This window comes from Dendrobates tinctorius, unplaced genomic scaffold, assembly GCF_039654945.1.
Source record: "Dendrobates tinctorius isolate UK_male_01 unplaced genomic scaffold, ASM3965494v1 ptg000134l, whole genome shotgun sequence".
NCBI lineage: Eukaryota > Metazoa > Chordata > Amphibia > Anura > Dendrobatidae > Dendrobates > Dendrobates tinctorius.
In genome coordinates, this window is record NW_027361802.1 from 10,995,964 (window position 1) to 11,023,507 (window position 27,544).

General features: G+C 42.6%; 1 protein-coding gene across 4 annotated transcripts in view; it reads left to right on the forward strand.

Annotated features, from left to right (window-relative positions):
- Positions 1 to 27,544, forward strand: part of SMC5 (structural maintenance of chromosomes 5) — a 344,009-nt gene that overhangs the window by 294,951 nt on the left and 21,514 nt on the right. For all 4 annotated transcript variants that reach the window (XM_073543725.1, XM_073543726.1, XM_073543723.1 and 1 more), the window contains 5 exons: positions 4,143 to 4,238; positions 4,615 to 4,719; positions 12,693 to 12,812; positions 14,374 to 14,553; positions 14,638 to 14,733. In XM_073543725.1, the coding sequence (XP_073399826.1) occupies positions 4,143 to 4,238; positions 4,615 to 4,719; positions 12,693 to 12,812; positions 14,374 to 14,553; positions 14,638 to 14,733 (597 nt within the window). The remainder of the gene's footprint in view (positions 1 to 4,142; positions 4,239 to 4,614; positions 4,720 to 12,692; positions 12,813 to 14,373; positions 14,554 to 14,637; positions 14,734 to 27,544) is intronic.

Below are 27,544 nucleotides of genomic sequence, written 5' to 3' on the forward strand. Positions count from 1 at the left end.
ACCTTGCCAAATCAGATCTCATACTTTGCACTGACGAGAGCCAACAGCTCGAAACACCGTGTCTGCAAATTGAGATTCTGATTTGGCTTGTATCCTAAGTCATACTACAAGACTCGTTAAAGGGTTGATTGTGACTTGTAGGATCGCTACTACCAATAGGTGGCGCTGTAGAGTAAAAGTCCTCTTTCTTTCTGAAGAGGCAATTTGCATATTATTTTCCCAGAGGAGCATTGCACGGCGAATAAGTCTCCTTACCTTGACAAGCCACAGCTGGCATGTCACTCTCCGCAAGGAGAAACGTTACTTCTTAGACCCTAGTCCAGAGCCTCTCACCTTGCCAAATCAGATCTCATACTTTGCACTGACGAGAGCCAACAGCTCGAAACACCGTGTCTGCAAATTGAGATTCTGATTTGGCTTGTATCCTAAGTCATACTACAAGACTCGTTAAAGGGTTGATTGTGACTTGTAGGATCGCTACTACCAATAGGTGGCGCTGTAGAGTAAAAGTCCTCTTTCTTTCTGAAGAGGCAATTTGCATATTATTTTCCCAGAGGAGCATTGCACGGCGAATAAGTCTCCTTACCTTGACAAGCCACAGCTGGCATGTCACTCTCCGCAAGGAGAAACGTTACTTCTTAGACCCTAGTCCAGAGCCTCTCACCTTGCCAAATCAGATCTCATACTTTGCACTGACGAGAGCCAACAGCTCGAAACACCGTGTCTGCAAATTGAGATTCTGATTTGGCTTGTATCCTAAGTCATACTACAAGACTCGTTAAAGGGTTGATTGTGACTTGTAGGATCGCTACTACCAATAGGTGGCGCTGTAGAGTAAAAGTCCTCTTTCTTTCTGAAGAGGCAATTTGCATATTATTTTCCCAGAGGAGCATTGCACGGCGAATAAGTCTCCTTACCTTGACAAGCCACAGCTGGCATGTCACTCTCCGCAAGGAGAAACGTTACTTCTTAGACCCTAGTCCAGAGCCTCTCACCTTGCCAAATCAGATCTCATACTTTGCACTGACGAGAGCCAACAGCTCGAAACACCGTGTCTGCAAATTGAGATTCTGATTTGGCTTGTATCCTAAGTCATACTACAAGACTCGTTAAAGGGTTGATTGTGACTTGTAGGATCGCTACTACCAATAGGTGGCGCTGTAGAGTAAAAGTCCTCTTTCTTTCTGAAGAGGCAATTTGCATATTATTTTCCCAGAGGAGCATTGCACGGCGAATAAGTCTCCTTACCTTGACAAGCCACAGCTGGCATGTCACTCTCCGCAAGGAGAAACGTTACTTCTTAGACCCTAGTCCAGAGCCTCTCACCTTGCCAAATCAGATCTCATACTTTGCACTGACGAGAGCCAACAGCTCGAAACACCGTGTCTGCAAATTGAGATTCTGATTTGGCTTGTATCCTAAGTCATACTACAAGACTCGTTAAAGGGTTGATTGTGACTTGTAGGATCGCTACTACCAATAGGTGGCGCTGTAGAGTAAAAGTCCTCTTTCTTTCTGAAGAGGCAATTTGCATATTATTTTCCCAGAGGAGCATTGCACGGCGAATAAGTCTCCTTACCTTGACAAGCCACAGCTGGCATGTCACTCTCCGCAAGGAGAAACGTTACTTCTTAGACCCTAGTCCAGAGCCTCTCACCTTGCCAAATCAGATCTCATACTTTGCACTGACGAGAGCCAACAGCTCGAAACACCGTGTCTGCAAATTGAGATTCTGATTTGGCTTGTATCCTAAGTCATACTACAAGACTCGTTAAAGGGTTGATTGTGACTTGTAGGATCGCTACTACCAATAGGTGGCGCTGTAGAGTAAAAGTCCTCTTTCTTTCTGAAGAGGCAATTTGCATATTATTTTCCCAGAGGAGCATTGCACGGCGAATAAGTCTCCTTACCTTGACAAGCCACAGCTGGCATGTCACTCTCCGCAAGGAGAAACGTTACTTCTTAGACCCTAGTCCAGAGCCTCTCACCTTGCCAAATCAGATCTCATACTTTGCACTGACGAGAGCCAACAGCTCGAAACACCGTGTCTGCAAATTGAGATTCTGATTTGGCTTGTATCCTAAGTCATACTACAAGACTCGTTAAAGGGTTGATTGTGACTTGTAGGATCGCTACTACCAATAGGTGGCGCTGTAGAGTAAAAGTCCTCTTTCTTTCTGAAGAGGCAATTTGCATATTATTTTCCCAGAGGAGCATTGCACGGCGAATAAGTCTCCTTACCTTGACAAGCCACAGCTGGCATGTCACTCTCCGCAAGGAGAAACGTTACTTCTTAGACCCTAGTCCAGAGCCTCTCACCTTGCCAAATCAGATCTCATACTTTGCACTGACGAGAGCCAACAGCTCGAAACACCGTGTCTGCAAATTGAGATTCTGATTTGGCTTGTATCCTAAGTCATACTACAAGACTCGTTAAAGGGTTGATTGTGACTTGTAGGATCGCTACTACCAATAGGTGGCGCTGTAGAGTAAAAGTCCTCTTTCTTTCTGAAGAGGCAATTTGCATATTATTTTCCCAGAGGAGCATTGCACGGCGAATAAGTCTCCTTACCTTGACAAGCCACAGCTGGCATGTCACTCTCCGCAAGGAGAAACGTTACTTCTTAGACCCTAGGGAGCTTATATTGCTTTTTGTGCTCTGTATGAAATAGCCTGAGATAGTCTGCTCTATTCATTACAAAGCAGTCCAATTCGTATAGTGTTGCTCCAGAGCATATCTTTCCTCCTGAACTTGCTGCATTATTTTCACTATGCTTTGTGCATTAAACAAGGGTTTAGAGGAGAAAAACTCACCGACAGCAAGCCTGTCACTTGGGAAACCTTTTACTGTCCCATTAGAAATCCAAACCAACAGTACATTTCAGGGTTCAATGAGATAATTCAGTGAAGTAATGGAATCCCCTTGTCAAATTAGCTGCAAATGGATTACGTGAGGTCTTAATACATCTGTTGAGGTTGTCTGGCCTCAGCACAAGCTCTGGTGGTCTGCATTGGGGAAAGAAGCATTGACATTCCATTCTCGAGTAAGCTGACTTTTGAGGCTTCAGCAGTAAGGTGACTTAAAAATGGGACTTCATTGCTACCTATCCCGATGCAGACAACAGGAGGAGCAGCTGGCACTGGATTCATGAAACTGGAGCAAAAGAATATACCTGTTTGAATTATTTTATAGCCATCCCTGTCACCTCTACATTTTGTTGTGTTGAGTCCATGTAACCAGTACTGCCAATCCCAGGACTCTGCTGGTAGAATGGTAACCTTTCCTCTTCTTGTGCAAAGAGATTTCACAAGGCAGCCTGCCCTGGATCCAGGTGGGTGCTGGTAGGTGAGTATCATTTTTTTTTTAATTTATTTATTTTTAGAGATCCAAGCTCCTGGGGAACATTTTTATTACCTGGACAACCCCTTTATATATGTTCATTATAGATGTTCCTAAATTCTCTGTTGTGAACCCCTAGCCCTTGTAACATTAGAAAACATTGATAACCCTTTAGTACCCCTAGACAATGTTTGTACCATTCTTTTAAATTAATTATTCTGTTCTTTTAAGAACCATATGTAAAAAGAATTCCTCCTGGTTACTAGTACCCTTGTATTATCTGTTGGCGTGTAACAATTTATATGGAAATCCACAATGGGAAGTTCTTTAAAATATGGATGTTATTCAAATGCTTCCTTCACTTCAACAGAACAGAAAACATTTCCTAGATATTTGTAATGTGCATGTCTACCATTCTGAAGCACTAAGCCGCAGGGGAAGATGTTAATATTTTACTTGTCAAAATGTAAGCAGGACAAGTAACCAAACAATCCCTTGTGTTGGGCATTTCCATTGCTTTTTAAGTAGAATTAGTCCTAAATGAGAAAGATTAATAGTGCAGGAGCACGGCTTGTTCCACAGCTGTGAATTTTAATGTCCACTTCATTCATTTACGGTACGCCTTCAGAGAACGTTGTGTTTTCTCTCAATAGAAGCTGGCAGCATGTGTTTGAATGTACTTCTTCAGTTTGTGTGGAACATAGTGTCACGTTGTTCTCTGCATTTCTGTTATCATTTATGCTTGCCAATGTAGTGATCATTTCTGCTCATCTTAAAGTATGTTTCCTTTTATTCCTTTTAGGCTTTCCAGGCCCTTCCGAATACCTTAGAGGAAATAGATGCCGTACTAAATGAGGAACGGTCCAGAGCCTCTTGCTTCACAAGCTTAAGTTCTTCTGTATGTTGTCTACTTTTTCTTACTCTCTCATGCTATATTAATGCTTCGTAATAATAAGCTAGGCAGCAGGAACAATATGTTGGAAATGCCAGAAAGTGAATGTATTAGATTTTAAGCAGAGTCTTTAAGAAAGAACAGAACATACTGTTTCCCCTGCACCCAAAGAAATACTGTGCACAACCTGGCAACTATCATTTGTATGTGTCATTTCATCTTGCATTTGTTTCTAAAGGCAAACCAGAAAGTAGGAGTAAGCAATGTATTTGGAGATGTATTTAGAGGTCTTGTTCTTTTTTTGTGTGTGATGGTTTTTTTTGTTTTTTTTTAATGTGGTGATTCTGTCTGAATTGATAACTTTTTCTATTTTCGTCATCAGGTTGTAGAGGAATACAGCAAGCTAACAAAAGAAATAGAAGCTATAACAGAGGAACTTAACAAGAAGAAAACAGAGTTGGAAAGTTTTAGGCAAAACATAGTACAGGTATTTTAACCATTTAAGAAATGTAAGAAAAACTATGTATGCATCTGGCATCATGTTCATTTATCTATCTCAGAAATAGATGAACACAGGCTAAGCTGTCAAATTTTCCAAAAGACTTTTCATGGCAGAGATTAAACTGTAATGCAAAATGGCACCTAATGTAGTATAACTTGCCACACTAGGACGTGCAGTATCTCACAAAAGTATTCACCCCAATTGGTATTTGTTGTTTTTTGCAACCTCATAGCCTGGAATTTAACTTTATTTTTTTATTTTTTTGAGGGTTTGCATCCGTTCATGTAAAGAACATGCCTACAACTGTGAACATTTGGTTTTCTCTTTTATTGTGAAACAAATAGGATAAAATAACTGAAAACTTCAATGTGCATAACTATTCACCCCCTTATATAGTCAGTACTTTGCTACAATTACGGCTGCAAGTCACTTTGGATAAGCCTCCATGTGCCCACGATCAGGAAAAGCAGCGTTTTGGACGCTATGCACTTGCCCTGACTTCAAAACGCACAGTACAGCAGTACAGCACAAGCACAGTGGATGGGATTTATAGAAATCCCATGCCCACTGTGCTTCTTGTGACGCCGTGTAAACTCACCCGCGGCGCGGGTTTACGAGGTGCAGCATGTCAATTATCTGCAGCGGAGAGTAACAGATATTTCCACAATAGAAATGTATTGAATGCTGTAAAACCACATTGTTCAGTGAACACATGCTAATTTACCTGCGTGATTAGACGTATTTTCTCTGCGTCCAAAGCGCTGCTACTTCCTGATCATGGGAACGTAGCCTAAGAAATACGCCGCCGCCACAGATGTCTAGCAGCAACTCAACTGGCCTGCCATTATGATTGTCCTGGTCTTTACGAGTTCTTAGATACCAAACATATATAGGTTATTTTTTATTTAATTGGTGAAAAAAAATCCAAAGTTTATTAAAAAATAAATTAAAAATTGCATCATTTTCCGAGACCCGTAGCATCTCCATTTTTCGTGATCTGGGGATGGGTGAGGGCTTATTTTTTGCGTGCCGAGCTGATGTTTTTAATAATACCATTTTGGTGTGAATATGTTCTTTTGGTCACCCATTATTGCATTTTAATGCAGTGTTGCAGCAACCAAAAAACATAATTCTGGCGTTTTTACTTTTTTTTTTTTTTTTTCTACGCAGTTTACCCATCGGATTAATTATTTTTATATCTTTATATATCGGGCAATTCTGAACACGGCGATACCAAATATGTGTATTTTTTATTTTTTGTAAATTGTTTTATTTTGAATGGGGATGCTTTGTACTTTTACATTTTTTTTATATTTCTAAAAATACTTTTTTTTTACTTTTCAATTGCTTCAATAGTTTCTATGGGAGACTAGAAGCTGTGAGAATCCGATCGCCTCTGCTACACACAGGCGATAATCAGATCAAAACAGTTGACATGTACTGGGAAAGGTGTGGGCTCCGGCGCCAGCACCCACATCAAAGGGAGATACACGACATGCGCAGTACATGTACAGCACATGTCGTGAAGTGGTTAATAAATTGGTTAAAAAAAAAATCGGTCCTAGCACAGATCCTTGCTGTACTCCACGGCTGACCATATCCCATTTAGAGAACGTACCATTTATGACAACTTTGTTTAGTGTGTTAGCCAATTCCTTACCCAGCTGCATATAGATTTCCCCAGCCCTTTCTTCTGTAGCTTCAGTATAAAGCTGTTATGTGGTACAGTATCAAATGCCTTTGCAAAGTCCAGATATATTACCTCTGCTGCATTACCAGCATCCAGATTTGCACTTACCTCCTCATAGAAACCCAACATGTTAGTTAGACACGACCTATCTTTCATTAATCCATGCTGGTTGTCAGTTATTATATTATATCTCTTATGATGCCCCCAAATACTTTGTTCACTACTGATATCAGACTTAACAGACGGTAGTTATCTGGATCCACCTTCTTACCTTTCTTAATTATCTCTTACCACAACTTCCATCCATCCTCCAATCTTGTGGCACCAACCCTGATACAAGAGAGTCTAAGAAAATGAGATACATCGGTCTGTCATTTACTGAGCCCAATTCCCTCAGTATCCGTGGATGAATGCCATCTGGGCCGGAGGATTTGTCAATGTTTAATTTGCTTAGAAGCAAGCATACTTCTTTTTGTGTTAAACTAGTTATATCAGGTGGTGAACTTTGATGTTTGCCTTGTTGAAAGATCACTGGAACAAACAGGTCATTGGTGAATATGGATGAAAAGTGCCTGTTTTATATCTCAGCCTTTTCTTTGTCTTCTTTAAGTATCTTGTTATTGTCTTTTTGGGGATTTTTTTAATGTAGCTGGCAATTTGTTTCTCTGTAGATAACTTTGCTAGCTTCATATCTTTTTACATTTCTTATTTAGATCTTTATACTCCTGAAATGCTATTTCTGTATGCTCTTTGTTTTTGTCTTATTAAACTCTGTACTGCTTCTTTTTATTCCTTGACATTTTATCAGGGCTGTGAAGTTGGTAAGCCAAACCTCTGACTCCAACTCCTCAATTTCCATGACACTGACTCCACGACTTCGACTCCCTCATACATGGCTCATGTTTAAGTGATAAATTTACTGCAGTAAAATTGTAACATCAGGCTTTTAATCATTATTATGATACAATAATCAAGCCATTTAGATAGAACATAAAATATTTTTATTGGAATACAACTTTAGAAAAAAAAACTATTTTGCATATTTTCAATTTATTATACACTATGCAGTAAGTGGGGGAAAAAAAGTTTTCAACAAAAATGTACTGAATAACATTTGTGCACTCTGTTGAATGTGTTCTGAGAAATAGAATTGCCTCTATCAGATCCTTCTTCATAGATGACCTAAAATCTGAACTAATTAATTTAGGGCTAGAGAACAACCTCTCTACACTAACTTAGGTTGGTGGCAAAGCCGTAACCACATGGGCAACATCTCTAACATTTTCAGGGTGTAAAGGAGTTGCCTCATGCACAGTCAGTTTTGATGAGCGATTGAAGTCTTCTACTTCTTTGAGAGCAAGTGAAAAATGTTGCTGAAATATGGTCAATCTATTTTCTATGGGAGCGGAATATTTTTTCCTGCAGCAACGTTTTGCCTGCTCCATGTCGTCCAAATACTTTTGGAAATCAAACTCATCTGATGGGGATAAAGAAACGGCAGCAGCAGCACTGGCGGGACCCGAGTCCTCTTGCTCTTGGCTATCCTGTATCCCACTCATCCTAGCTGCTACCTCAGTCAGAGTTTATTTTCCCTTAGTAAGCTGTTGATCATCCTGTAATATACGATGACTCGGGTCCACATAAACAGCTTCCAGAAGAAGAATTTTATTTTCTAATAGCAGTGTCTCTCTCCGTTTCATTGAAGGAGCAATGCCATTTGCGATTAAACGTCCTCTTTAGGACAGGCAAAACAACAAGTTCTTCCACTCCTTAACAAAAATGCCAGGAGTTAAATCCTCAGCTTGTAACTTTTTAGTCACTGTAAATGGGTGATGAACCAATTCCTTCAATTCAGTCACCTATGTCCATTGACCTTCATGTAGTGTTACCTGAGGGTTGGCATATATACAAGGAAGGGTTTCAGCTCAAGCAATCGCTCAATCATTAAATAGGTGCTGCCCCACCGAGTGGCTTGAACCACAATTTTCCGTCTCTTCAAGATGGAATCAATTTTAGTGGTTCTCGCAGCAATAGCCAATTTCCTCACTTTGCTAATCAGAATTCCAGCATGTCCCTCTTGCAGACTGTCTCTTATTGCCAGCTGCAGTGTGTGCACAACACAGCGCATGTTATGAATAGGAAAGAGGTTTGAAGCAGCTTTCTTCTGTAGTGATAGCTGTTTGTTCCTGCGTTATGGGAACAGGACTGTGGCTTTCCATCTCCAACTTACTGAATGTGAAATGTTCTTCTAGCTGCTGTCCACCTTTTGTTATTATCATTCATCAGTTTAATTGTACTTATCATGTGTGACACATTATCAGTTACAATAGCAAGAACCTGTTCTTTTGTGAGTTCATAATCTTGCACAACTTTTTCTACTAAGGTCTGGAGAAACTGGCTGCTGTGATGAGCTTTAGTATCTTTACTGCCAGCGTCTTAGTAGCAATTTTTTTGTTGTCACAAACATATCGAACATTGATAGCAAAGTAGTTCACTCTGTGACGTGTGCAGGCATCCATTTTAAGAAACAAAAAGCATCTCTTGGTAGTCTTTATAAGATCTTCATTTTGGTTAAGGGCTTCTTCAATCACTAATTTTCTAAGGCCGGTTTCACATTAGCGCTTTTTCAGCGCGCGCACGGCCGGGGGTAGCTCCGCCCCCGAGCCGCCTCTCTGCCCGGCGTGCCCGCCCCTTGCTTGTAGCGCCGCCTACTAGCGGACAGCGGCGCCTGCGATCGGCGCACCCTATCTTTAGCATAGGGTGCGCAGATCGTGCGCAGGCCGTGCGCTAGTTGCGCTTTGACCTGCGCTGCGCACTTTTGACGGTGCGCCGTGCGCGCCAAAATCAAACTTTTCGGATTTTGGCGCGCACGGCGCACCGTCAAAAGTGCGCAGCGCAGGTCAAAGCGCAACTAGCGCACGGCCTGCGCACGATCTGCGCACCCTATGCTAAAGATAGGGTGCGCCGATCGCAGGCGCCGCTGTCCGCTAGTAGGCGGCGCTACAAGCAAGGGGCGGGCACGCCGGGCAGAGAGCCGGCTCGGGGGCGGAGCTACCCCCGGCCGTGCGCGCGCTGAAAAAGCGCTAATGTGAAACCGGCCTTATACTTTCTCTTTCCAGAGAAACACTAAGTTTGCTGGCGATTTCTCCATTAAAGGGAATCTGTCACCTATTTTTTCGTATATAAGCAGCCGGCACCGCCATCAGTGGCTTATCTACAGCATTCTGTAATGCTGTAGATAAGCCCCCAATGTAACCTGAAAGATAAGAAAAACGAGTTATATTATACTCACCCGGGGGTCCGATCCGGTCCGATGGGTGTCGCGCTCCGGGTCCGGCGCCTCCCATCTTCTAGCGATCACGTCGTCCTCCTTGCTTCTGTCGCCCTGTTGAGGGCAGAGCAAAGTACTGCAGCGTGCAGGTGCTGGGCCTCTCTGACCTTTCCCAGCTCCTGTGCACTGCAGTACTCAACAGGGCAGATAAAGTACGCCTGCGCAGGAGCGCGACAGAAGCAAGGAGGAGGATGTCATCGCTAGAAGATGTGAGACGCCGGACCGCGACACCCATCGGACCGGACCCCCGGGTGAGTATAATGTAACTTATTTTTCTTATCTTTCAGGTTACATTGGGGACTTATCTACAGCATTACAGAATGCTGTAGATAAGCCCCTGATGGTGGTGCCGGCAGCTTATATACTAAAAAATAGGTGACAGATACCCTTTAAGAGCTGTTTAAGCTGTTTGTTCAAATAATGATAATGGTACACTGTCCTTCACAACAAGCTCGATGAGCTGTCTTTTAAACACATCTGCTGTCATTGTTCCAGTAACTTTGTCACTTACAAAATATCTTGTAACTGATGTTTGAGACGCTCTTTCCTCCTCCTTTTCCTGGCAGGAAGTGCTGGGCTCTGGTTTCTTAGTGCTGCTGTGATCTTTTTCAATCACAATTTTGTAAACTGGGTGGCAGCATTGTAAATGTCTTATTAGACTGGAAACTCTTGAAGAAACATTTTTATCACTGCCTGAGTATGCAGTGATTTTGGCATCACAGCATTTGTTTTCATCTTGGTCACTTATACACTGACACCCAAAATGTTTACCTTGAGTCACTCTGTAATGCTCAAATACAGCTGACTTCATAAGATGCTTCTTAGACATTTTGTAATTATAATATAATAATACATTTTATTTCTATAGCGCCGACATATTCCGCAGCACTTTACATTTCAGAGGGGACTTCTACAGACAATAGACATTACAGCATAACAATAATCACATAGATCATTATAGATACCAAGAGGAATGAGGGCCCTGCTCGCAAGCTTACAATCTATGAGGAAAAAGGTAGACACGAAAGGTGGGTGGTAACAATTGCCCTGATTGTATGGACCAGCCATAATGTTAAGTGTGAGTGTGTAACAGTACAGACACAGAGGGCTAATGGATGCATGAAGCATGTGGGAACATGATGCGGGGAGCCTGGTTATGGTAAAACTTTTGGCTGTGCCACACAGGGATAGATTAGGTTAATGAGTTGAGGCGGTAGGCCAGTCTGAATACATGCGTTTTCAGGGCACTCTTAAAATTGTGGGGATTGGGGACTAATCGTATTGACCTGGGAAGTGCATTCCAAAGAATTGGCGCAGCACGTGGAAAGTCTTGGAGACGGGAGTGGGAGGTTCTGATTATTGAGGATGCTAACCTCAGGTCATCAGCAGAATGGAGGGCACGGGTAGGGTGGTATACTGAAACAAGGGAGGAGATGTAGGGTGGTGCTGAGCCATGAAGATCTTTGTGGGTGAGGGTAATAAGTTTATACTGAATTCTGGAGTGGATGGGTAGCCAGTGTAATGACTGGCACAAGGTAGAGGCATCGGTGTAACGATTGGTGAGGAATATGATCCTGGCTGCAGCATTCAAGACAGATTGGAGGGGGGAGAGTTTGGTAAGAGGGAGACCGATTAGAAGAGAGTTACAATAGTCGTTATTTAATAGTAATTATTTAATAGTAATTATTTAAATTCACTCTAAAAATAATTTTGTCCTGTAAAAAAAAATTAGGTATATTGAAATTCTTGCAAGAATAGGGAATCATGCACTGTATAATTTAGGATAGAAATAAAACAATCTTTGCATAAATCAATAGGACAGGTGATAAATATAAAGTTTGTAAAATATGTTGTTGGATAGTTTTACTCTGACCTTTCAATGTCAGGCTTGTTTGTCTCAGGGTACAGCTCACTAAATGCTTCATATCATATTTCTTCACAGTCTATGAAGAGGGGAGGAGGGAGGGAGTATGTTTGTGCAGAATCATATTCCAGAAAACACTCACACACACATATATGTCCTCATCGATCCTGTTACTGTATTTCCGAATTTGAGATGTTAGAAAACAGTTTTACCCCTTATATATACTATACATAGAATATAAGTAATCAGAGCAGCTAATTTCCCCATACAGTAGCTAAGAGGAAAAACAAACTAAAACATCAAACATACAGAGACAACATATACTGGACTATTGATTTATGCATAGTTTATTGAAAGTTTAGATATGCTTTAAGAAGTACTTACCTTAATCCAGCTTTCCTGTTCACCCCAGACGTTCTGAGATAAATGCAGGCATTCCTTCCCTGTGTGTTTGTTATTTTTTCCTCTTTTCTGTAGAGCAGGAGCTTCACTACTTATCATGAACATAAACTTAAGCACAGATTCATCTCAGCTAAAAGCCTAGACCTTAGATCAGGAAAAGGACAGACATTTATAGGACATTCATAAATGTCTTATAAATAAAATTCTTATGAAAAAAATATTAACCACAAACTGCATTGAACTACTGTTCCCAATTTATTAAATATTTTAGGAGTCGAAGTTGGTCCGTTTAATACCGACTCTGACTCCACAGCCCTGCATTTTATTACCAGAGGGTATAAGTTTTCTACAGGATTCTAGTAGTATATCCTTAAACATTCCCCATTTATGTTTGGTATCCTCAGTTACCATGACTTGGTCCCAGTCTACTCAGTTAAGCGCTTCCTTTAATTTGTTGAACTCCGCTTTCCTAAAGTACCATGTTTTTGCAGTAATATCTGTTTCTGTTATTTTACATGACTGGCATCATTGGGGGTCCAGTCTTCTAAAAGTGGAAAACCTCTTTAATACTTTAACATGGGGGAAAAATAGAAAATTATACTGTACAATGGTACAAAAACATATTTTCTTAAAGTTTGCACTATAGAACATTTTGACTTAATTTTCCCCAGGTTAAGGAACACTGGCTTATTCCTTTGAAACAGTTGGTTGAAAAAATCAATAATGAGTTCAGCAGTTTCTTCAGCTCCATGCAATGTGTAGGTGAAGTTGATCTACATGCCGAAAATGAGGTAAGTTCCTGGCAAGGTAAAGGTGATATTGGTATGGGGCCTTAACAAATGCAGTGAGTTAGAAAAACAATGTCTACATTTCAAGCATACAGGCAGTGTTAGGGCATTAGTGTCGTTTAATCAGTATACTAACAGTAAAGGAAGCTACTGTCACTCTATTGGAGTGTATTCCAATTCCAGATAAGGTAGATAAATTCCATTTAAGGTCGGTGCTCATGTATTTTGCATGAAGATTATAAATATTTAGCATATTTTAGGTTGACCCCATGAAGCTTAAAAGTCCTTTATAAAAAGAACTCTCATCTGAGACTGAAGATTGGCTTCATAGACTTCCTTTATTGCTATCAGTTAAAGGGTTATGTTAATGATGTCCTCCTGCAGCTTGAAGTAGTGTCAGGTTCTGTACAGAACTGTGTGTTATTTCTGGTTATGGTGTGATTATGTCTGTGATATTCATGAGCATTGAGCTAACTATGCCTTCCTGCTGTTGGACAGCTTTCTCCTTAGGGTATGTTCCCACGGTCCGTAAACGCTGGGGATTGGAGGCTACGTACAGCCACAGCGTCCAATCCCTAGCGGCCAGATGTTACAGCATAGTGGAGGGGATTTTATGAAATCCCATCTCCACTATGTGTGCGGGACTCCTCCGGCTTCCCTGCGTAACCGGACATGCGACGTGTCTTTCTAGACTGCAGCATGGCTATTTATCTTGCGGAGATGCTTAGTCTCTGTAAGATAAATATCACCGTCCAATGTATAGGATGCGGTGATTCCGCATGGTTCAATGAACACATGCGGAATCACCGCGCGTACAGAAGCCAGCAGCGCTTTGGACGTAGCTGCGTCCAAAGCGCTGCCAATACTGACCGTGGAAACATACCCTTATTACTTTGCATAGAAATAAAGCTGTCAATCAGCAGCAGGAGGACAGCATTAACCCTGTGCAGAAAAGCTGCAGGCTGACTGTGACATAAGCACACCATAAATACACACTGTTCTGTATGGCACCCGACACTACTGCAAGCTGCGTGCTGTTCTCAGACAGGGCAGCATGGAGGAGCTGACAGATTCCTTTTAATGAAGAGTTAAGAAAATTAGTAGTTGAATGATGGATGTGTACTAGCAGAGTCGCCCTCCTCCTAAGCAGGGTTGAGTCTTGTCATCAGCAGAGTGCAGGCATCTAAATCCTGTGAATGGAGAGCATTATACCGGGCTGTCGGTTACAATACATTACAACATTTCACTTCTTTCTGTATATGCCCAGCATTATCCTTTCCTAGAGCAATAGTTATGTACTCAGACATAGCACTGTGATTCCCAACTGCTTTAACAGCATATAATTGAATAGATGTGTATAGTTATGGTGCATTGTGTAACACTGTTTGGGAAAACGTACATTGATGTACTGGATTTTGTTAGATTGTGAATCTACAGCAGTAAAATTATTGAGCAAAGATCATTGGATTTTCTTTTCTTTACACAAAAATGTCAAAGGTGAGGGCCCGCATTTGTTAAAATATTGTAAAGCTAATCCAAGATCACCATTATCTTTGGTTTGTAGGAAGACTATGATAAGTATGGTATAAGAATCCGTGTGAAGTTTAGAAGCAGCACCCAACTTCACGAGCTGACCCCACATCATCAAAGTGGAGGGGAGCGGAGCGTTTCCACCATGCTCTATTTAATGGCTCTTCAAGAACTCAACAGGTGCCCCTTCCGAGTGGTGGATGAAATCAATCAGGTAATAGAGTATAACGTTTTCCAAAATATTTCCAATATTTTACATTGTGCACTTTACTGATATTCTGTTTAATATTGATTTAAGGGCATGGATCCTGTGAATGAAAGGAGGGTATTTGATATGGTAGTGAAGACAGCATGCAAAGAAAGTACTTCTCAGTATTTTTTTATTACACCAAAGGTAATTTTTATATGAAATCTTGTTTTTTTTTGTTCCTCAGTATCTTAAGAAGCCAGGCTGCATTAAATAAATTTAAACTGTACTTTATATTAGACCTACACTTTAAATATGGATACTTATTAAAGGGCTTATTCTCATGTTAAGTGGGTAAAATTGCAAAGTATCAGTAATAAGAAGTAACTTTAATATTTTCTTACTAAAAATTCTCTCTGTTCTCGACAGCTGAGGGATTTTTAATTTTGTTTACTAGTAGTTGCTATGGTTACCTGCCACCCCTGTAGTCTTTCAGTGGTGGTAGATCTCCTATTCAAGGGGTAGAGCACTTTCCATATTTTGCTATAGAGCTTGTAAGCGCTGCTCTGAAGCTAACTTGATTGTTGGATCTACCAGCTTCAGTGCTCTTGCACTTCTCCAATGCTACAGAGGTAAAATTGCCCCCCTTGTAGCATTGGTGAGTTCAAAGTACAAACCAATAAGTTGATGATGCCACTGTCCAAATTGATCAGTCGGGAGTGCATCACCCACCATCAAAGAGAAACCCGGGAAACTGAAGAGTGGTGCACTCTTATTAAACAAGACGAGAGAAACACTTTAACCTCATATCCTTAAAGAGTTTAATCATTGAGAAATGAGTGGGTGCTGACAGCAGTTTTGGCTTCACCTGAAATTAACAACTGTCCAGTGCCGAATGAGAGCCCAGTCTATTGGCAGTGCTCCCCCAATTAGAATGTCCTAGAATGCCCTTAGCAGCAAAATGACTGGCCAGCGCAGTATGAGAACACAGTCTATTAGCAGTGCTCCTCCAATTAGAATGACCTTAGCAGCAAAATGACTGGCCAGTGCCATATGAGAGCGCAGTCTATTGGCAGTGCTCCCCCCAATCATAATGTCCCAGAATGCCCTTAGCAGCAGAACGACTAGCCAGCACTGTATGAGAGCGTCTATTGGCAGTGCTCCCCCAATTAGAATGTCCTAGAATGCCTTTAGCAGCAGAACGACTGGCCAGCGCAGTATGAAAGCCCAGTCTATTTGCAGTGCACCCCGAATTAGAATGTTCTAGAATGCCCTTAGCAGCAGAACAACTGTACAGCGCAGTATGAGAGCCCAGTCCGTTGACAGTGCTCCTCCAATAAGAATGTCCCAGAATGCCCTTAGCAGCAAAAAGACTGGCCAGCGCAGTATGAGAACGCAGTCTGTTGCCACTGCTCCTCCAATTAGAATGTCCTAGAATGCCCTTAGCAGCAAAACGACTGGCCAGCGCAGTATGAGAACGCAGTCTGTTGGCAGTGCTCCTCCAATTAGAATGTCCTAGAATGCCCTTAGCAGCAAAACGACTGGCCAGCGCAGTATGAGAACGCAGTCTGTTGGCAGTGCTCCTCCAATTAGAATGTCCTAGAATGCCTTTAGCAGCAAAACGACTGGCCAGCGCAGTATGAGAACGCAGTCTTTTGGCAGTGCTCCTCCAATTAGAATGTCCAAGAATGACCTTAGCAGCAAAACGACTGGCCAGCGCAGTATGAGAACGCAGTCTTTTGGCAGTGCTCCTCCAATTAGAATGTCCTAGAATGACCTTAGCAGCAAAACGACTGGCCAGTGCAGTATGGTAATGTGGTCTATTGGCAGTGCTCCTTATTCTGCCTCCATGGCTAAACTGTAAATGTTGGGCTCTCAGACTGCCATCCCATGGCGTCTGTTTACCATCACTCACATTTAGTGATGTCCGCAGATAGCTTAAACTCGACTGGAAATAGCATGTTTGAAGATCCAGTAGAAGGTTTATTCTCAGTTGAATCCTTGCATAATGCACAGTCACAGTAGTTAAAAAGAGACTTTCCTTGTACAGAGCTGTATAAATGTGTGTCTCCAAGATGGAGAAAGACTTAAAGATGGAGAAGAAGGGAGGGGTTACAGAAATGAGTCACATGCGAGGGGGGAGGAGACAACCTCTAAAAGGAACAGATCTATACACAGCAATGAAAAACAACAATATGATTAAATGCAGTACTGTCTGTATGATCCTAAATCATAGGACAGGAAACTCCTCCAATTAGAATGTCCCAGAATGCCCTTAGCAGCAAAACGACTGGCCAGCGCAGTATGAGAGCCCAGTCTATTGGCAGTGCTCCTCTTCTCAGAATGTCCTAGAATGCCCTCAGTAGCAATCGAACAGAAGGGTGCCACTGGTGCACTGTCCTGTTGTCCACAGGGTTGTGGAGTTAGAGTCGTTTAGTCAGTCAGTGTCTATTTTAGGGGAGTTTTAATAAAATGGATCAACTCATAAAATATATAATAAATTGGGTGCAGTAGTACAGTGCAGGATGCGCTGTACATTTTTTCATAAGAATTTGGGAAAGTTATAAAATGTTTTAAGGATCTCTGCTTTTAGTTGGGCTGAATCTGTGCTGCAGTTTATGTACATTCTCAGTAGTGAGGCAGTGCTGTGGAGTTGTAGTGGAGATGAATCTGTGCTGCACTTTATGCACATGCTCAGTAGTGAGGCAGTGCTGTGGGGTTGTAGTGGAGATGAATCTGTGCTGCAGTTTATGTACATTCTCAGTAGTGAGGCCGTGCTGTGGAGTTGTAGTGGAAATGAATCTGTGCTGCACTTTATGCACATGCTCAGTAGTGAGGCAGTGCTGTGGGGTTGTAGTGGAGATGAATCTGTGCTGCAGTTTATGTACATTCTCAGTAGTGAGGCAGTGCTGTGGAGTTGTAGTGGAGATGAATCTGTGCTGCACTTTATCTACATGCTCAGTAGTGAGGCAGTGCTGTGGAGTTGTAGCGGAGATTAATCTGTGCTGCACTTTATGTACATGCTCAGTAGTGAGGCAGTGCTGTGGAGTTGTAGCGGAGATGAATCTGTGCTGCACTTTATGTACATGCTCTGTAGTGACCAGTGCTGTGGAGTTGTAGCGGAGATGAATCTGTGCTGCACTTTATGTACATGCTCAGTAGTGAGGCTGTGCTGTGGAGCTGTAGTGGAGATGAATCTGTGCTGCACTTTATGTACATGCTCAGTATTAAGGCAGTGCTGTGGAGTTGTAGTGGAGATGAATCTGTGCTGCACTTTATGTACATGCTCAGTAGTGAGGCAGTGCTGTGGAGTTGTAGCGGAGATGAATCTGTGCTGCACTTTATGTACATGCTCTGTAGTGACCAGTGCTGTGGAGTTGTAGCGGAGATGAATCTGTGCTGCATTTTATGTACATGCTCAGTAGTGAGGCTGTGCTGTGGAGCTGTAGTGGAGATGAATCTGTGCTGCACTTTATGTACATGCTCAGTAATAAGGCAGTGCTGTGGAGTTGTAGTGGAGATGAATCTGTGCTGCACTTTATGTACATGCTCAGTAGTGAGGCAGTGCTGTGGAGCTGTAGTGCAGATGAATCTGTGCTGCACTTTATGTACATGATCAGTAGTGAGGCTGTGCTGTGGAGTTGTAGTGGAGATGAATCTGTGCTGCAGTTTATGTACATGCTCAGTAGTGAGGCCGTGCTGTGGAGCTGTAGTGGAGATGAATCTGTGCTGCACTTTATGTACATGCTCAGTAGTGAGGCCGTGCTGTGGAGCTGTAGTGATGAATCTGTGCTGCACTTTATGTACATGCTCAGTAATGAGGCAGTGCTGTGGAGTTGTAGTGGAGATGAATCTGTGCTGCACTTTATGTACATGCTCAGTAGTGAGGCTGTGCTGTGGAGCTGTAGTGATGAATCTGTGCTGCACTTTATGTACATGCTCAGTAGTGAGGCAGTGCTGTGGAGTTGTAGCGGAGATGAATCTGTGCTGCACTTTATGTACATGCTCAGTAGTGAGGCCGTGCTGTGGAGCTGTAGTGGAGATGAATCTGTGCTGCACTTTATGTACATGCTCAGTAGTGAGGCTGTGCTGTGGAGCTGTAGTGGAGATGAATCTGTGCTGCACTTTATGTACATGCTCTGTAGTGACCAGTGCTGTGGAGTTGTAGCGGAGATGAATCTGTGCTGCACTTTATGTACATGCTCAGTAGTGAGGCCGTGCTGTGGAGCTGTAGTGGAGATGAATCTGTGCTGCACTTTATGTACATGCTCAGTAGTGAGGCAGTGCTGTGGAGTTGTAGCGGAGATGAATCTGTGCTGCACTTTATGTACATGCTCTGTAGTGACCAGTGCTGTGGAGTTGTAGCGGAGATGAATCTGTGCTGCACTTTATGTACATGCTCAGTAGTGAGGCTGTGCTGTGGAGCTGTAGTGGAGATGAATCTGTGCTGCACTTTATGTACATGCTCAGTATTAAGGCAGTGCTGTGGAGTTGTAGTGGAGATGAATCTGTGCTGCACTTTATGTACATGCTCAGTAGTGAGGCAGTGCTGTGGAGTTGTAGCGGAGATGAATCTGTGCTGCACTTTATGTACATGCTCTGTAGTGACCAGTGCTGTGGAGTTGTAGCGGAGATGAATCTGTGCTGCATTTTATGTACATGCTCAGTAGTGAGGCTGTGCTGTGGAGCTGTAGTGGAGATGAATCTGTGCTGCACTTTATGTACATGCTCAGTAATAAGGCAGTGCTGTGGAGTTGTAGTGGAAATGAATCTGTGCTGCACTTTATGTACATGCTCAGTAGTGAGGCAGTGCTGTGGAGCTGTAGTGCAGATGAATCTGTGCTGCACTTTATGTACATGATCAGTAGTGAGGCTGTGCTGTGGAGTTGTAGTGGAGATGAATCTGTGCTGCAGTTTATGTACATGCTCAGTAGTGAGGCCGTGCTGTGGAGCTGTAGTGGAGATGAATCTGTGCTGCACTTTATGTACATGCTCAGTAGTGAGGCAGTGCTGTGGAGCTGTAGTGGAGATGAATCTGTGCTGCACTTTATGTACATGCTCAGTAGTGAGGCTGTGCTGTGGAGCTGTAGTGATGAATCTGTGCTGCACTTTATGTACATGCTCAGTAGTGAGGCAGTGCTGTGGAGTTGTAGCGGAGATGAATCTGTGCTGCACTTTATGTACATGCTCAGTAGTGAGGCCGTGCTGTGGAGCTGTAGTGGAGATGAATCTGTGCTGCACTTTATGTACATGCTCAGTAGTGAGGCTGTGCTGTGGAGCTGTAGTGGAGATGAATCTGTGCTGCACTTTATGTACATGCTCAGTAATGAGGCAGCGCTGTGGAGTTGTAGTGGAGATGAATCTGTGCTGCACTTTATGTACATGCTCAGTACTGAACAGTGCTGTGGAGTTGTAGCGGAGATGAATCTGTGCTGCACTTTATGTACATGCTCAGTAGTGAGGCCGTGCTGTGGAGCTGTAGTGATGAATCTGTGCTGCACTTTATGTACATGCTCACTAGTGAGGCCGTGCTGTGGAGCTGTAGTGATGAATCTGTGCTGCACTTTATGTACATGCTCAGTAGTGAGGCCGTGCTGAGGAGTCCCGAGGTTTGGCTTACCACTCCACAGCCCTGGTTGTCCACTCTTGCACTTCTGAACAAGCAGAATGATTATTGGGGTATTCATGGCAAGTGCACTCTACTGTAGATGATATAACACTAATGAAGAAAAAACACTATCTTAGGCTAGTTTCACACTTGCTTTTTTTTGCAGCGCGTTTTTCCCGCAAAAAAACGCATTGAAAAAACGCATACAAAAGCATACAACTGCTGCGTTTTTTTCAAGCATTTTTATGAGCATGCATGAAAAAAACGCAGCGTTTTTATGCGTTTGTATGCGTTTTTAGTGCGTTTTTACCGCGTTTGCGTTTTTTTCCAACATTTTTAGGTGGCCCCTCACACTACCCAAACCATGACTTTACTAACCCTAACCCTGACCCTAACCCTTAACCAAATCATACTTAACCCAAACCCTAAACCCTAACTGACCCTAACCCTGACCCTAACCCTTAACAAAACCATACTTAACCCTAACCCTGACCCTAACCCTGACCCTAACCCTTAACCAAACCATACTTAACCCTAATCCTGACCCTAACCCTGACCCTAACCCTGACCCTAACCCTTAACAAAACCATACTTAACCCTAATCCTGACCCTAACCCTGACCCTAATCCTTAACAAAACCATACTTAACCCTGACCCTAACCCTGACCCTAACCCTTAACAAAACCATACTTAACCCTAATCCTGACCCTAACCCTTAACAAAACCATACTTAACCCTAACCCTGACCCTAACCCTTAACAAAACCATACTTAACCCTAATCCTGACCCTAACCCTAACCCTTAACCAAACCATACTTAACCCTGACCCAAACCCCAACCCTGACCCAAACCCTAACCCTAAACCCCCTTAACTAACCCTAACTCTAACCCAAACCCCTAAATTCCATGGTTAAAAAAAAAAAACGCATATGCAAAAAAACGCATACATGAGCATGCCAGTGCGCACATATGCGCATCCATAGGCTATAATGGCCATTTTTAGCGCAAAACGTGCGCATATGTGCGCATGCGCTTTTTTGCAGGGCCAAAAAATGCAACATGCTGCGTCTGGAAAATACAAACGCACACCCCAAAAAAACGCAGCGCATGAAAATCGCATACAAGCGCGCAGGTATGCGCACACATGTTAAATATAGGGGAAAAAACGCATGCGCACATATGCGTTTTTTTCCAGCGCTAAAAAACGCAAATGTGAAACCAGCCTTAGAGGCTAAGCCATATAGTACTTTTGGCTTTATGCCTCCTTAATTTCTTTTTTCTGTTGTGTCATCTCATTTAGAAAAGCAATCCTTCTTCGTAAACCGCTTAGTATCCACCAATACATATTTTTACTGAACGCGATATAAAAGAATAGCATCCCCCAAATGAGAACACTATAGGTGACACCCTGCTGTATCAGTTGCGATCAGTGTTGGCACCGACTATGGCTGTTTTTCTCCTTAGATGCAATTCTCTATAGTGACATTAGCATAGAGATGGTTAAAAGAGCATGGGGGCTTCCTCTTTTGCTCCAATGGGACACAGAGATTGTTATTGTGTAGTCCTGGAGGTTGCTGTGGTAATCCAAGGCCAAATAAAAGCCCAGCTATAGTAACATTTATAGCAAAGTAATATAGCAACATTTTAGTGGTTAAAATAAAAATGTTCAATTCAGTCATTCATTCCATTTTATATCAATTCCTGAACAGCACCTGAAGGGTTAATAAATTTCCTGACAGCAGCTTTGAATATGTAGTGCAGAGTATCAGATCAGCGATCTGATGATATACAGTAATGTCTCAGGAGGCTCAGGGGAGAAGGGGTTAAAGGCACAGAATGAATGTTCAAATCAAGTACAGGGGCTTGGTGCACCAGTCAGGTGCACCCTCCCTTCAGCTTGTTTTCCCTAAATCTCCACCCCTCGTCTTTGATAGCTCTGGCTTCATAGGGTCAGAGATGGATGGAAAATAAGCAGGTGGAAATGATCTCCTGCACTTGGTTTGAGAAGTCATTCTGTGCTGACAAAAAAAAACATTTTTTTTTTTTTTTTTTTTAACTAGAAAATGTTTGTCTCCACCTTCTAAGATACATACTTATCTTATTCCAGCGATCCAGACATATATAAGCTTATTTCTTTGTAGACGCCGTATCCAAAGCACTATTATCTTGTTAGTGTAAGGCCATGTTCACACCTTCAGTATTTGGTGAGTATTTTACCTCAGTATGTGTAAGCCAAAACCCAGAGTGGAGCAATCAGAGGAAAAGTATAATAGAAACACGTCACCACTTCTGGATTTATCACCCACTCCTGGTAATGGCTTACAGATACTGAGGTAAAAAACTCACCAAATACTGATCGTGTGAATGTGGCCCTCACACTTCTACTATATTCAGCTGTGCCTTTGGCATGTAACCTTGGCAGGCCTGGGAGGCCTGTACTATGGCAACCTATCGGCAATGTGTAATTGTGCTGCAGGATACCTGTTGGGTTAAACCCCTTTCTACTGTAAAACCTCCCAGATGTCAAGTTGCTATTGACTGTGGGAAAGCGTTAGGGCAGCAATGCTGTCTTGCTGGCTCTTCCCTGTGGTTGCTTTAATAGTACTGCAGTCTTTACAGGGTTCAGCAGTGCCACCTAGTGCTAAAACACTTGCGTTCAGCTATTATTTCAAAATGGCCCTTGAAACCTTAACTGGACTGCTCAAAAATATAAAGTTATGTGGTCCCCAAGTTGGCAATAAACCATAATAGATTAAGGTCATCAACCAATGATCTTAAATATCAAAAACTAACTTGACAAAAATGAATCTACGCAAAAAAAAATTTCATCAAACATAAACCGCAACTTAAAATGTTAAGATGCTCTGTATTCTATATTTAAATCAGCGTGTTCTTAAGGAGGACCTTCCACCAAATTTTTCATGTTAAACTGGATACACGATGTAAAAGGCACTGCAGAGGAGAATAAAACATTTGTTTGCAGAGATATTAGCAATAAAAACAATCTATAATATAACGCGCTAAGCGTCACTCTGTCCGAAGCCTTTATAGACTGCACAAGCGCGACGCGCCTGCACAGTCTGGCTTCAGACAGAATGAGGCATCCAGCGGTGAGGAGTGTGTATGCTGCCAGAAATGGTGGTACGCGTACACACTGCATACCGCTATTTCTGGCGCCATGCTTTCCTAACCGGGAGGAGCATTGCCATGGCGCTTCTCTTTGGCTGGAGACCGGTGAAGGAGTTCGGCCGGAATCCCACATGCGCATAGCGCAATTCGGCACTATTTTACTGAAGACACATTTGCAGTGTGTCTTCAGCAATATGGCGCCGGGCAGAGCTATGGGCATGCGCGTACTCTGGCGCCACACTCCTCCCTCGGCCTCCAGCAGAACGTGACAGCGCTGGAGCACAGGAGAGAAGGGTGAGTATAACTGTTTTTTTTTGTATGTGTGTAGTTTAATAGGGGTGAGGGGAACCATACATACCAGGAAAGGGGGTGGTGAGGGGACCATGCATACCAGGAAAGGGGGGAGAGGTGACCATGCATACCAGTATTGGGGGATGAGGGGACCATGCATACCACAAAAGGGGGGTTAGGGGACCATGCATACCACAAAAAGGGGGGGTGAGGGGACCATGCATACCACGAAAGGGGGGTTAGGGGACCATGCATACCACGAAAGGGTGGTGAGGGGACCATGCATACCACGAAAAGGGGGGTGAGGGGGACATGCATACCACGAAAGGGGGGTGAGGGGACCATGCATAGCACGATAAGGGGGGTGAGGGGACCATGCATACCACGAAAAGGGGGGTGAGGGGACCATGTATGCCAGGATTGGGGTGAGGGGACCATGCATACCACGAAAGGGGGGTAAGGGGACCATGCATACCACGAAAGGGGGGTAAGGGGACCATGCATACCATGAGAAGGGGGGTGAGGGGACCATGCATACCACGAAAAGGGGGGTGAGAGGACCATTCATACCAGGATTGTGGATGAGGGGACCATGCATACCAGGATTGGGGGGTGAGAGGACCATGCATACCAGGATAGGGGGGGAGGACCATGCATCCCAGGATAGGGATGAGGGGTGCCATGCACACCAGGATGGGAGGGGGGCAGCACATACCAGGATGGGAGACCATTTACCAATAAAAATGCAGAACGGGTTCATAGCTAGTGGAAGTGGAAAATAATGATAAGTGATAAGTGGAAAATAATTAAAGGGGTGGTCCGAAACAGATATTGATTTTAATCCTGAATTCCAACCTATTTAATGTAGTAATCAAATCCCTTTTCTAATATACTTTAATTAAAAAGTTCTTATTGTTCCCTCTTTAAGTGTTTTTTATTGTTATACCTACTTACGGTTTGATAACATTTCATTTGCGAATCCCTAGTGTATGCTGAGATACTCAAATGAGATGCCATCAGGGAGCAGAGGCTGGAGTAACAGCCTCTTTCCCCACCCTGAAACAAAGCATCATTGGTGATGTTCGTTACAGGGGCTGTGCTAGTCCCAGCTCTACTGAGCATACGTTGCAAAGAATGGGAACACACAAAGCTAATAGGATATGTCCAAGTCATTTTAATAATACTTTAAGTATCAAAAAACATATAAAGAATATCCATAGATCATATAACAGGACAGTGTAGGATACACTGCACACCTCAATAGAGAAAACCACCAACCAAAACACAATAAATAGTCCAAACAAATATATATTGCACAATTATAAATATTTTATTGAATATCAGAAGGTCACTAACAAACATGGCTAAAAGTGACTGACAGCGTAAAAACCATAAAGGCGGTAGAAACAAACCAAGAGGTCCTAGATTATATTATAAATAACCATATCTACAGATCAATATAACAGGAGTGCAGTATTCATCCTATGTTCCAAATATGGACCAGAGTAAACATAATAAGTAAGTAAACCAGTGTTACACGCTCCACACAGACACCCATCAAGTAAAATGGCTATACCGCTATAGATTATAGTCAAAAGATTGTAATAACCATACCCGATATCAGAGCTCAAGACACCACGCTTTCTCCCACATACGTTGGCTGTTTATTCTGATGTATACTCAGTATGAGCTACCTTGTCACTGTGCAATACTCCTTTTCATTGTACAGTGACAGTGCGCTCCCTTACCAGCTCTAGTGAGGAGTTGACAAGAGCGCACTGTCAGTGTGCATTGTAAGGAGAGAATGTAGTGAGCAGAGACCAGCCCATCCCCAAACATTATATCTGTTTTGAGGGGGCGGAACTGTTCTTTTACCTGCTCACCGGGTTCTTTCCTTACTATGCGCACCGACAGTGCAGCCTTTGTCCCCTCATTCGAGTATCCTAGCATGCAGTGGAGATTCCCATATAAAATGTCATAAAAAATGCAATGCAAAAAGAAGATGGGGTAGAGAAGGAACAATAGGGACTTTTTAATTAAAGTGATTAGATTATTACAGTGAATAGATTGCCGTTTTAGGATTAAAGCTGCTATTTTTGGACAACCCCTTTAAGTCAAAGTGGGCATTACCAGAGAGATTTCACTGGGATTACTTCCTTTTTCTGATGCACTTGGGAGAGGAGAAATATTGGAAGTGTTTGTAATTAGATTCAACTCTACAGCACTGCCCCTGCCTCCAAATTGACTGCCAAGGATGAGAGCTGAAAATTGTCAGTTAACTCCTTCACCCCCAAGGGTGGTTTGCACGTTCATGACCGGGCCAATTTTTACAATTCTGACCACTGTACCTTTATGAGGTCATAACTCTGGAACGCTTCCATGGATCCCGGTGATTCTGACATTGTTTTCTCGTGACATATTGTACTTCATGTTAGTGGTAAAATTTCATTCAAATAACTTGCGTTTATTTGTGAGAAAAACGGAAATTTGGCGAAAATTTTGAAAATTTCGCAATTTTCCAACTTTGAATTTTTATGCCCTTAAATCACAGAGATATGGCACACAAAAAACTTGATAACTAACATTTCCCACATGTTTACTTTACATCAGCACAATTTTGGAACCAAAATTTTTTTTGTTAGGAAGTTATAAGGGTTAAAAGTTGACCAGCGATTTCTCATTTTTACAACACCATTTTATTTTTAGGACCACATCACATTTGAAGCCACTTTGAGGGGTCTATATGATAGAAAATACCCAAAAGTGACACCATTCTAAAAACTGCACCCCTTAAGGTGCTCAAAACCACATTCAAGAAGTTTATTAACCCTTTAGGTGCGTCACAGGAATTTTTTTGAATATTTAAAAAAAAATGAACATCTAACTTTTTTTCATACAAAAAATACTTCAGGTTCAATTTTTTTTATTTTACCAAGGGTAACAGGAGAAATTGAACTGCAAAAGTTATTGTGCAATTTGTCCTGAGTACGCAGATACCTGATATGTGGGGGGGAACGACTGTTTCGGCGCATGGCAGAGCTCAGAATGGAAGGAGCGCCGTTTGACTTTTTCAATGCAAAATTGGCTGGAATTCAGATTGGACGCTATGTCACGTTTGGAGAGTCCCTGATGTACCTAAACAGTGGAAACCCCCTACAAGTGACCCCATTTTGGAAACTAGACCCCCCAAGGAACTTATCTAGATATGTGGTGAGAACTTTGAACCCACAAGGGCTTTACAGAAGTTTATAACGTACAGCGGTACAATTAAAAAATCATATTTTTTCCACAAAAATGATCTTTTCACCCCAATTTTTATTTTCCCAAGGGTAACAGGACCCTAAAAGTTATTGTGCAATTTGTCCTGAGTACGCTGATACCCCACATGTGGGGGTAAACCACTATTTGGGCGCATGGCAGAGCTCGGAAGGGAAGCAGCGCCATTTGACGTTTTTGGCTGGAATTGAGATCGGACACGATGTCGCGTTTGGAAAACCCCTGATGTACCAAAACAGTGGAAACCCCCCACAAATGACACCATTTTGGAAACTAGACCCCCTAAGGAACTTATCTAGATGTGTGGTGAGAACTTTGATCCCCCATGGTCTTCACAGAAGTTTATAACATAAAGCCATACAATTAAAAAATCATATTTTTTCCACAAAAATGATCTTTTCACCCTCAATTCTTATTTTCCCAAGGGTAACAGGACCCTAAAAGTTATTGTGCAATTTGTCCCGAGTACGCTGATACCCCACATGTGGGGGTAAACCACTATTTGGGCGCATGGCAGTGCTTGGAAGGGAAGCAGCGCCATTTGACGTTTTTGGCTGGAATTGAGATCGGACACCATGTCGCGTTTGGAAAACTCCTGATGTACCAAAACAGTGGAACCCCCCCACAAATGACACCATTTTGGAAACTAGACCCCCTAAGGAACTTATCTAGATGTGTGGTGAGCACTTTGACCCCCCCAATGCTTCACAGAAG